At 41.9% G+C, this 12666-nt stretch overlaps 1 protein-coding gene across 1 annotated transcript in view; it reads right to left on the bottom strand.

Moving 5' to 3' along the window:
- The window catches only part of LOC135057192 (uncharacterized), a 244293-nt gene that overhangs the window by 131217 nt on the left and 100410 nt on the right, over positions 1–12666 (bottom strand). The window contains exons 11-12 of the mRNA XM_063963087.1: positions 10305–11231; positions 9244–9956 (exon numbers count right to left, since the gene is read on the bottom strand). Of these exons, the coding sequence (XP_063819157.1) occupies positions 9244–9956; positions 10305–11231 (1640 nt within the window). The remainder of the gene's footprint in view (positions 1–9243; positions 9957–10304; positions 11232–12666) is intronic.

Here is a 12666-nt window from a genome sequence, read left to right as displayed (position 1 = left end):
TGGCGCATGGAATACCGTAAGAGTACGCACGTAGCGTAACGTACGCTTAGCCGTGGACGAGACGCACGAGCGGCGCGTTCGCTCACGGCTTAGAGTGTAAAGGCAAGCACGCTATAGGCTGCCGACTAACGTAATGATACGCTATCAGCGTAGCGGACGCTCGAGACCACGAGGAGATCACAAGCGATGCTGACGCTCACAGAGTTAAACCTTTATAACTATACCATATACAATGTACTTATACTGTAAACCCTTGTGCAGTGATAAGGTGTAAATGCAACACAGTGTAACCTTGTTAGTTTAAAAGCTGTATGAGCGTATGTGACGCTCTGAGAACCCTTTAGCAATATAATAAACACTCTAATACCGGTCTAAGGTTCTAACACCTTTAAGGGAGAGAATGAACGTTCAATTGCAAAAGAATAACACAATACAAATTATACACTACCAAAATAACATAAAATACCTAACCGAATTACTACACATAAAATACAATAAAGATGCAATTACATTTAAGGGGGAAGGAGAGAGAGAATGGCTTATAACATTAAATAAGAGACAATATGGTTGCAGAGAACTTACGCACCAGGGGAAACAATCGCAAGCGCCTTTCTGGATATCCAGCTCCCGATTATCAGTGATGAGAACCGTTGAAGAGAATAGAGAGCTGGCCCAGATCAGCTTGTCCTTTTATACACTACACACAATACAGTACAATGGTCCCTACATTCTTATTGTTCATTGGACACAGGAATTCGTCTTCGCATTATAACAAAAGGTCATAGGTTGGTTCATACAGGTGGGCTGTGACTATTCCTAACTGCTCAGGTGGGTGGGAAACTGGGTTTCCCGCCGCATGGGTAATAAAGTGCAAATATAGTAAATGTCCATAAACTTCTTATGTCCATAACTATACGCACGAGCGATTAATCCGCTTCAAACCAACACCGGAATATTGCTAATTATATTCTCTTCCGATGGATACTAAACACCACTGTGTAACCCCTGTCTGACCCTTCGTATCAAACAAAGAGGGATCTCTTTGTCCCCGAACATACTACATTAACTAAACTTTCAGATTCTATCAAAGGGACCATAATCTACAAAATACATTATATGACTAAAATATGTTTCGATTGAGTCGCCCGCTAGACGTACACAAACTCTACCATAAATGCGCATACCGTGCGCCTGCGGGTGCACGCAACTGAGAGTATGCGCACGCACGGGAGGGCTCATGCACGCGCAGCAGGCACTCGCATGAGGTGCATATATGGCAGTGTGTAGCGTGATATTTTTCTGACTTTGACAGACTGAACTGAACTTTAGATCAGTGGAGCAAATGGTCTCCGTAGACTTGTTTCATGCAGATGCAATACTGTTGACTACTTATAATGGAAATGTCCCTTGATTAAAGACTCCACTGACACCCTTCTACCGATGTTTCGAAATATAATGAATGTTCATGTCTGTATTGCATATATTGCTTCAATAAAAAATATGTTTAAAAAAAAAAAGAAATACAAAAGTGGCACTAAATACAATTACATAATGCATGGCTAAGTACTTAGCATCAGGCAACAGTAATACTAATAACACACTGAGGTCCAACAGCAGTGCAGGCTAATTTATCCAGGTAAGAACAAAGAGTTTCACACAAGCTACAGGTTGACCACACTATTGGTCATGAGTTAAGATATCTAAATAACTTGTTCTATATGTCAGACGTCTTTTGTCAGTCTGTAATATCAATGTGTGCGCATTAAGGGCCCTACAGACTCGTAGATATTAAAGAACGATACTGTTCAAAAAATTATCGATATATCTCGTTCATATTGTTCAGTCTGGAGGCACCGATGATGAACGATGCGCGTCCCTGCGGTCGTTCATCATTGTCCTTTCAGCGTTTTTCAATGCAAGCCAGTTTGGACGATATTGTTCATCATTCATATCGCTCAACGTTCTAAACGCTCAAATCGCTCAGTGTGAAGGGCCTTTTAGTGTTGCTGTGGTCATGCACATGTCTCAGTATTATGTATATACGCTGCGTACATGACGTTTCCATGCATATGCATAAAGGTATCAAAATCATTGACCGGTGTGTACAGATGGATTGTAACCTGTGGAGAACCATTTAATAGGTATAGATCAATCAAGGACACAATAAATAACAATTATCAAACCTTAAACATTTTATTACCAAAACTTGTGATTCATAACATAACATAACATACAGATAATATAATCAAACATGGATCTGAATAAACAATCAACTAAAACACCTGAAGTTACATACATACATACATACATACATACATACATACATATAATATACTAACAAATAACAATAATTACAGATCTTGCGCCAAACTTGTTTCAACTTCTGTAATCTTGTTGTTTTATTGATATATTCTTTGGGGTGGTAAACCTTGAAAAAGACACCCTAAGGTGAACATGTCGGAGGAGTGAAAAGGAGGAACAACCGCCACTATACCAGTCACAGAGTACATCATCATCAGAAGCACCACCCAGGTTCCATCTGCATTCTCTGAGATATCTGTGATCTACCACCTTTTGTATCTGGTACGGAGGCTTTTCTCCTTTTTAATTTTATGTATATTAAAATAGTTTTTTACTACGCCATGAGGATTTTTTTTGTGTTTTCACATGGTAACTTTTAAGGATACCAAAGAAACCTTGATAGAGCTGCAAACATTGAAGTAAGATAATAGAAACATAGAATTTGACGGCAGATAAGTGCCACTTGGTCCATCTAGTCTGCTTTTTTTTTTTACCATATTGTTACCTCAAACCTCATTTGATCCTTATTTCTTTGTAAGGATATCCTTATGTCTATCCCATGCTTGTTTAAATTGCTCTACTGTCTTAGCCTCTACCACCTCTGATGAGAGGCTATTCCACTTGTCCACTACCCTTTCTGTGAAGTCAATTTAATGTGTAAGCTAGTGGTTCCCAAACTTTTTTTAATCATGGCACCCTAGAGTATCAGTATTCCTTCACAGCTCCCCTAGGCCCAAAAGTTTTTGAGAGTTTTAGAAAACAATAAGTAAATTATGTTGATGTGTCAGCCTTAGTTCTTTAGTGTGTTGCGAGACAATATTTGCTTCTGTTTGTCCTCATATTTTATAATTGGCAGCCACAAACGCTGGTTTTGTCTATTACTGTGACCAAAAATAGTTTGAATTGGTCCTGGACCACCAATCCAAGGCACCCCTGCTAGTGTTCTGAGGCACCCCACGGTGCCTAGGTACACAGTTTGGGAACCACTGTGTAAGCAATTACAGTATTCTGCACATTGTAGTGTATCCATTTTCAGCTAGGAATCCATAAAAGAAACCTTTATAGGATATTACTGCATATTTAATATGTAAGCATAAACGTGACCATTGTTAATGCCGGATTAATTAAAGAAGTGGGGAGTCTCCATAGTGATGATATTCAGCATATAGAATTTATTATTAAAGAGGTCACGCCTATATTTCTGCGCAGAGAAACGTGACCCAGTACAGACTTCACCAATGATGCCCGTCCGTTCAGGGGATTTCAGGCTCACATATATAGTACAAAATTATACAATAGTTCATAATTGATTAATCAATGGGGCGTATCTTCAGATAACAAGGGGAATATTGATTGGCTGGTAATCACAAACAGGAAATCCAAATATGGTCAGCTGTGCTTAGATGTAGTGGCTGATCTTTTCCTGAGGATGGCAGGTTGGTCCCATAAGTCTTGGGTCTCCCATTGAAACCAATGGAGCTTCTTAAAATGTTTCATAAGCGGAAAGTTCATCTCTGTTCATATGTCATGATGCTCTTTACAAAATCCGAAGGTCCATCTGATATGTGCTTATCAAAACCATAAAAAGTCATTAAGTTCTGGTTATCTAAACAAGAGGGTCTTTATCTAAGCACCACGTATGCACTTATTCTCTTAGTCATGAGCTAGGCCAAAGGTTGATAGAAACTTTCCACTGCAAGAAGACTGATCATATATTTGGATTTAAAGGGACTCTTCATAATGTCTATTAAAGTATAATTCAAATGAGGCAATACAGAAGACTTATATTTGATTTTGTTTCATCATTCCTATCTCTTGTTTATTATCTAAACACCACATATAAATCAAATATACGTCATCTTCCAAAAATTTCTTTCAAATGAGTGTAATGTGAGATGTGAGATAGTAAACAGAAAATCCATTTCCTGGATGCAGTCGCTGGCACTAGACCATTGAGTATCGATGCGAAAAGTCTCAACTCTCCAGAAAATTTAGATAGTTAAGAGAAATGAAAGAGGTAGCGACAGAATGCATTCTTGTCTTCTTCAACCAGGCTATATAGGTTGAGGTACCTTCTTCCTAAGTGTACATATAATGCATGAGCGTGTAAGCGCCTACTAGGGTATGTTTCTGGTAATCTTGTCTATGTATAATAACTTACTGATTTATGATGTGTTTGTTACGGCAGTGTAGGTAACAGGAGTCATTACCATAAGCTTGGTTCTGGGTTCTCTTTTCGGCTTTGTGAGTACTCTCCCACATGACCGCCCCAGAACAGGTATGCATTTTATTGTCACATAAATTATAAAAATGATTAATATTATTATCATAACATAGTGTAGTATGTGGTAAAGCCATTTTGAGATTCCAGCCCCCATCCACCCAAAAGGATCCCAATCTGCAGCTCGGTTCATATGCTCTTGTATATCTTGTAATGTTTTAACCTTTTGTTCAATAGGATTGTAATTATCAGAGATGTTAAAACAACACATTCCTTTAAATTGTTCGCAGCCACTTCCTGCCTTTAATAACAGGTAATCAATGGCTACCCTATTCTGTATCATACCATCCCTCACTTCACGGAGTTCTTCATTTATAAGTGCTATAGCGGTACTGGTGGCGTTTATAGTTTTTGCTAATCCACAGGCTATACTATTTATTACTCTAGTATTGTACAGGCTAAGACCTGGGACCCCTACAAGTGAAAAGGCTAGTGCAGTGTACTGTGCCTTACTGAGTAGTGGTAAGTCTGATCGACAATTTGGATCCAATGATCTTTTTTCTTTATTATGAGAGTCTAGTGTGGTTATGTTCGCATGAGCTGCTACAAAAGTGAGTCTGCCTAAATAACAAATTCCTGTGTGGTTTGCGGGGTAGTAGGAATAGGCGATATCTCCACATACCAAAAATAGTCCTCTGGGCATGTATATATCAATTTTGGGGCTGCTTATTGTTACTAAGGTGGTGCAATGTCTTGTAACTCCTAAAGACTCAAACTGTGGTTTCCCAACCATATCCCAACAGTTTTTTTTGAATATGCTGGGCTGGATTTCAAGTTTGTATCTGGTGGTATGGTATCGCCCTGATTTATCTTCCGGGTTATTGGTCCCTAGCGTTTCTATGTTTATGTCTATAAAGGTGATATTTTTCCCCGATAGTAGCTCTATCTTCTGCATTTCTTCTATGGTTATTGGAATGCATATAAAACAGGTCTTATAAGCTTCTCCAACATGTTTGGGAGGTACTACACAAAAGGCATTACTATGGGCAGCAGCTGTAGCTAATTCAACGAAGGTATTCCTTTCGTATGCTCTAGCTTTTTCCACTGGGCCTTCATAAGGGGCTTCAGCTGCTTCTTTCTTGGTGTTTTTATTTTTACTATCCTCTACTTGTGTGTGCCATTCTTGATCATTCCTAACATCCCCTGTGTGGGTATGATGGACCTCTGAATGTTCTGATTGATCCCTTTCCTCACTTTCATAACACCATATTATACAATCATTTTGGGGAATTCTCCCGCAATGAACGCAAATGCATCTGTACACATTTACCATCTTGTGGCACTCTGTCTGTTCTAAGGGAGCCCTGACCGTGCGTGCACCTCCGTAAAGTAGTGGGTCATCGTGGCACCAATCTATACATCGTTGTTCGGGGTTTTGGCCACAATATTTACAAATACACCTGGCTATCGGAGGTAACTGCTGGCATTTGTTTGGGTACTCCTCCTTTTCCTCCCTCTTTTCCCTTTCCTTTTTTATGTCTATGTGCGAGCTAAGGGGCATGATACTAGGGTAGGGATGTATTATTTCTTCAAAGGTCATCAGAGACGCACCTTCCGGGGAAGCTGCCTCGTACACCTCTCCGGATTGACCCTGGTCCGGACCTCCCTCAGTCATCCTGGTTAACAAATAGTAAGTCAGTAATCCCCCCATCCATATTATAACTCCAAGGCTTATAACAGATACTCCAATCTCGATAGCCCTTCTGGATTTTTTCTTCACCTGGTTGGGGTTTAACAACACGGATTGTCCCATATCATTTTCAACATACATCTTACCAAACCAGGCCATTTTTCTTTCTTACTGCGGTTCTTGAAAAATAATTTGTAGGTTCACAGTCTCTGTAGCCTCTTCCTCGGGTGGGCTTCTCTGGGACTCTTTTCCTTCTTCCTCAGTTACTTTTTTGCAATGCGATGCATGTATCCAAGCTGACTTTTCTGCCACCTTTATAGCTGTAGGCGTGGTCAGCAGTACTTGGTATGGTCCCTCCCACCTGTCTACAAATGAACCAGAGCGTAAGAAATTTCTAACCATCACAAATTCTCCTGGTTTCACATCATGGCATTTCAAATCAGTTTGATTAGTACTTTTAAAGAGAATCAGTCCTTTGTGTATTTGTTTGAATTGTTCGTGCAAGTCTAGGACGTATTTTGTGGTTAGATCATGTAGAGTGGAGTGGCTTTCTTCTGGACCTATCATCAAGTTGGGATGTTTTCCGAACAACACCTCGTAGGGAGACAGACTGAGGGGTGGTTTGGGGGTCACTCTTATGCTGTGTAGTACGATGGGCAACGCCTCTACCCATGTAAGGTTTGTCTCTTCTATGACCTTTGAAAGTTTGTTCTTTATGGTCTGATTAACTCTTTCTACTAACCCTGCCGCATGTGGTCTGTATGGACAGTGGAGTTTGGACTCTATCCCCATGATTCTACACATTTCCTGGAAAACCTTGCCTGTAAAGTGTGTCCCTTGGTCTGACTCAATGATTTCTGGAATACCATATCTGGATACGAATTCTTGTACTAACTTTTTTGCTGTAAAATGTGCTGTGCAGGCTACTGCTGGGTAGGCCTCAGGCCAGCCGCTAAATATGTCAACACAGACAAGTACATATTTAAAACTTTTACATGGTGTTAACTGGATGAAGTCTATCTGTATTGCCTGGAAAGGTCCTCGGGTATGCGGTATATGTGCAATTGGTGCTGGGACCGTCTTCCCTGGGTTCTTTCTTAAACAGATAAGGCATGATTGAGCTTTCTTACCTGCATATGATGAGAACCCTGGGGCAAACCAGTAGGCCCTGAGGGTCTTTACCATTCCTCCCTTCCCCAGGTGAGTGAGCCCATGGGCCGCCTCAGCTAGGCTAGGTAGTATGGCTTTTGGTGCTACCGGTCTTCCTGTTGGGTCCCTCCATATGCCGGAGGCATCTGGATTGCACCCTTTGTGCTCCCACGAGGATATTTCCTGCTTTGAACAAGATTGGTACAATTGCATTAATTTTTCTAAGGTTACAGGTGTGAACATTTGTAAAGAGATGAGGCTCCGTATCTCTGGTACAGTGCCTTGGTTGGTTATTGCCACTGATGCTGCTTCTTTGGCCGTTTCATCAGCAAAAGCATTTCCTTTGGATACTGGGTCTGAGTGGCTTGTGTGGGCTTGACATTTTATGACTGCTACTTCTTTTGGTAACAGGACCACTTCCATTAGGTACTTAACTATATCTGCATGGGAGATTGGTGTCCCATTTGATGTTAGAAAATGTCTTAGTTTCCAAATGGCGGAGAAATTGTGCAAAATGGCAAATGCATATTGTGAGTCTGTATAAATGTTAACAATTTTGTTGCGTGCTAAATAGCATGCTCTTCCTAGTGCTATTAGTTCTGCCTTTTGTGCCGAGTGAGGTGGTGGAAGCGGGAGTGCTTCAATGACATGGGTATCGTCCACTATGGCATATCCTGACGTAAGAATGCCCATTTCATTCTGGCGGTGGCAGCTACCATCTACATACAAGTTCAGGTCCGCATTTTGTATTTCAGTGTCTCTTATATCTGGCCTTGGTGTGCACAAGGTGTGGGTAAGTTTTTCGCAATCATGGTCCTCGATATTCTCCCCACTTTGTGACTGTCCAGTCACAGCTGGGAGGAAGGTTGCTGGGTTCAATGTAGTACAACGCTGCAATATGATATTAGGGGGCATAAGTAGTGCTAGTTCCCATTTGGTCAGTCTGGAAGCAGTGATGTGTCTTGTGGCTGAACCGTTTAATAATGCTGCAACTGCATGGGGGACGTTTAGATAGAGCTTGTGCGCCAGCACTATATCAGCTGTTTTTTCAACTAGTAACGCGGCAGCAGCTACTGCTCGTAAGCATTGTGGCAGGCCTTTTGCTACTGTGTCCAGTTGTGCGCTATAATACCCTACAGGGCGGTGCCAGTCCCCATTTTTCTGTGTAAGCACTCCTGCAGCGCAGCCGTCGAGCTCTGTACAAAAAAGAAAAAATGGTTTAGTGTAACATGGGAAACCTAGAGCAGGGGTGGATGTAAGAGCTTCCTTTAATTGGTGGAAAGCTAGTAAGGAGGTGTCATCATGGATGACTGGGTCTGGTTTTTTTTATGGATACCAGCTCTTGCAGCGGCAGTGCGGTGGCTGCATAGGCTGGTATCCAGTGTCTACAAAAGGAGGTCATTCCTAGAAATGTACGTATTTGTTTTTGTGTTTGTGGCAAGGGCATATCCTGTATGGCCTGAATACGTGATGGTAGGAGGTGACGCTGTCCTTGAGATAAGCAATGACCTAAGTATTGCACTTTCAATTGGGATAACTGTAGTTTGGCCTTGTTGGCCTTTAAGCCAATGGAGGCGAGGAAAGTGAGCAAGGACACCGAGTCCTCCCATGAATCCTCTTGCGTGTTTGAACATAATAACAGGTCATCTACATATTGGATAAGTACTGAGTTTTGTGAGGGGTACCAATTTTGTAGTTTATCATGGAGGGCTTGGCAGAAAATACTTGGGGCATCCCTTAGCCCCTGTGGGACACGGGTCCAGGTGTGCTGTTGACCCTTGAAAGTAAATGCAAATAGGTATTGACAGTCTGGGTGTAGGGGCAGTGAAAAGAATGCTGAGCATAAATCAATAACCGTGAAGTATTCAGCCTGTGGAGGTACCTGCGTGAGTATTGTGGCGGGATTGGGCACCACGGGGTGACAGGCTTGTATGACTGCATTAAGGGCGCGAAGGTCCTGTACTATACGATATGTCTTTGTGGGGCCTGGTTTCTTCACAGGAAAGATCGGTGAATTTGCGCTGCTGACGCATTTGCGCAAGACTCCTTGGTCAAGTAGGGAGCGGATGGAGGGGTATGCTCCTTCTTCCACCTCTGGTTTAAGTGGGTATTGTGTGATGCGTGGTGGTGACTTTCCTGGTTGTAGTTTAATCATGATGGGGTCAACGTCTTGAAGTAAACCTACTTCATCTTTGTAGGTGGACCATAAGGAAGCAGGAACTGCTTCCAATATCTGTTCATGAATGAGGCTATTTGGTTGGTGGAGTTGTAATGACAGCAGCGGGATTGGTGTGTCTAACAGCGCTGTGGCCTTGCTTTCTAGAGTGCTAGGGATGTCTAGATAAATGCCATCGCTTGTACAATAAATAGTGCCTCCGAGTTTACATAATAGATCACGGCCTAACAAATTTGCAGGAGCATTTGCTGCCAGCTGGAAAGCATGTGTGTCGTTTAATGGACCTATCTGTATTTTACTATCAGCTAGTATTGGTAGGAGTTGTATTTGCCCTGAGATTCCCACTGCTTGGATCGAAGTGCCTGAGATCGTCTGTGAAGGCAGCGCAGAGGTAAGTAGTGACTTAGCCGCTCCAGTGTCTAATAGGAAAGAAACAGGTTGGTTATTAACATGTACAGTAACCATTGGTTCCTTAATGTATTGGTATTGTATGCTGCATAATGAAGACACTGGATGGCTTAACCATCAGTAGCGTGACATCTGATTCTGTGGGGCTCTGTTGCTGACCTGGGAAACCTGGTTGTCATAACGGTAATGGGTAGGTTGTATATTGCTGTTGTGTGGACCCTGGTTATAAGGTTGGTATGACCTATGCTGTGGGCAAAAGCGTGCAATGTGTCCTAATTTTCCACATGCATAACATTTCATATGGTCTGTCTGTCTAGGACCCTGGTAAACAGGACCTATGTTTCTGGATATATACTTACCTCCCTGAGGGCCTTGAGGGCCTTGCCATGAATTTCTATTTTTCTGATTGTATTTGTGTTGCTTTGGGCCCCAATGGTTTTGGGGAGGCATACCTGGGCTGGGTGTCCCTTCTAGGGGGTGGGATTGTGGTGTTGGTATGTGGTCTACGACCAGAACAGGGGTAGGTTTTACAAGGTTGAGTTCATGTGCCCTTGCTTCTCCTACTATAGTATTTAATGGTGAATTCCGCCATGCTAATTTAGTAGTCTTGAGGGCAGTCATAACTGCTGGTTTGAGGCCTTCCACAAAACATGTAACCAGCATGGTGGAAGCCTCATTTGGTTTGACTATCATTTCGCCGGCAGTGAAAGTTGGTACCATTAACTTAAATCTATCGAAATATTCATCTACAGTTTCATTGTCTGCTTGTCTGATTGTGAACAAATCATCCCATTTGGGGACAGGGGGATACAGTTCACGTAATTTGGTATTAAGTACATCTATTTTGGGCTTGGTAGGGTCTGAGTAATCATTTGCTGCCAGATCAATGGTTGCAACAAGTGATTGTGCTAAATCTTCTGGTAAGCATGTATACAATATCTGCTCCAAATCCCTGCAGGTGAACTTGTGTACATAGTATTCTTGTGATAGATATTTGCAAGTGGCATTAGAGTTTTTTCTTGGGTCGGGGAATCCAGCTTTTATGCTTAATAGATCAGGTTTTGATAGTGGATAACTAACTTCTACTGATGAGGCAGGGACGGCTGGACTGACAATCTGGTCATCCTCCCCTTTCACCTCAGCTCTACCTGGTAGTTTCATTGTACGCATAGGGTTCAATCGTATATTATCTGTATCAGCGTCTTCAGGCTGCTGATCTGTGGGAACCTGAATGGTGTATGCTGCAAGCTGGTCTTGCATGGCCGTGTCAATTACTTCTTGTTTACCTGTGCGATGGAATACACGCTGTCCCGTATTATTCAATATCTTGTAGTTAAACCTAGGACCCTGTCTAAGTGTTCTAATCGATTGAGCAATTTGCTGAGGTGTACTTGTAACATTTAGGCATGCGTGATTACCACTTATATATACAGGAGAGGCCACCGGTGGAGTAGCAAAGGATAGTTTAGGTAGCGGAAGCGCATTGAAATCAGGAGAGGAAGCAGACATATGCGAAACAGAAGTATCACTTGATATAATGGATACTAATTCTTGTATACTGTCATGTAGCGTTTTTGGATCCTGGAGTTCTTGTAGGCTTGAGTGGGCATGGCTATGTGTAGCAGGTGTAGTGTGTGGTTGTTGCGTGCTGTCTGTGAGTGAAGGGGGGGCTGTGGCTCGTGCTGCTGGCGGGGTGCCCGAAGCTGGCGGGTGTGAGATATAAGACGTCTGTGGAATGTTGTAATGTGTATTGTGAGAACCAGCAAACTGGATAAGATTTGCGTCATCCTCCAGAGCAGAAATGTCATTAGGGGCATTTTGTAGTGACTGCAATTCTTTAACAGGATATAGTGAAGCTGGTGAAGTTGTGATATTGTGATATGGGGGTGGATGGACGTGAGTGTTGTCAGTGTCTCCTGTTTGCATGCAGAGATTAGTCTTAGTATCATTGTTTGCAGTCCAGTTACACATTTCTTTTTTCCATAACTCTAAAACTTGTAAATGTTTAATACGATCATTAGGCTTTATAACTGATTTGATTCTGTTCTCGAGAGATTGCAGTACTGCAGGATTGAAACTTCCCGTAGCAGGAAATGGTGTTGTCTCATTCTGCGTGATATCACTCCACTTTGAAATAAACTGGACGCAAGGTCGTCCATAAATACTAAGCATACAATTCACCGCGGTACCGTCACTACACTTTGATAAGTCACTTCCCATTTCTTCACAACAACTCTGTATCTTATTTCTCCCAATTTAGTGCCCGGACTGCTCTTTATGTGGCCACAAAAGAGTCTTCAAATAGACAGCGTCTTTCACAACTTTAGATATGCCAATCGTGTATCCTATGTAAATAAGTGACTTATTTCTTTAACTCCTCATCCCTCCATAGGGAAAAAACACTTTTCTCACCTCATATATATATAAACCCCTTTTTGCTTTTCTCTGTAGCTACAACAATTCTTATCTCCTGCACTTTAGACTAGTCACAACACAAATACAGTGGATGAATCAAACAGAACGAGGCAACAACACGCTCCCGCTTATGTCCTAGCAGTATATCAGCAAAAGAGGATTATAACACAGCTGTTAACACATTTAGCAGTATATTTGTTATTTGAGTTACTTTAATTTACTTTAATTTTATTATTAAGTATGCCTGAATAATACATCACCAGAACTCACCAACATACGGGTCCTGAGTTCAATGACTAGCGTCCC

The sequence above is a fragment of the Pseudophryne corroboree genome, chromosome 3 (assembly GCF_028390025.1).
Source record: "Pseudophryne corroboree isolate aPseCor3 chromosome 3, aPseCor3.hap2, whole genome shotgun sequence".
Lineage (NCBI taxonomy): Eukaryota > Metazoa > Chordata > Amphibia > Anura > Myobatrachidae > Pseudophryne > Pseudophryne corroboree.
The sequence above is the reverse complement of the archived record's forward strand: the minus strand, read 5'-3'. Positions and strand labels throughout refer to the sequence as shown.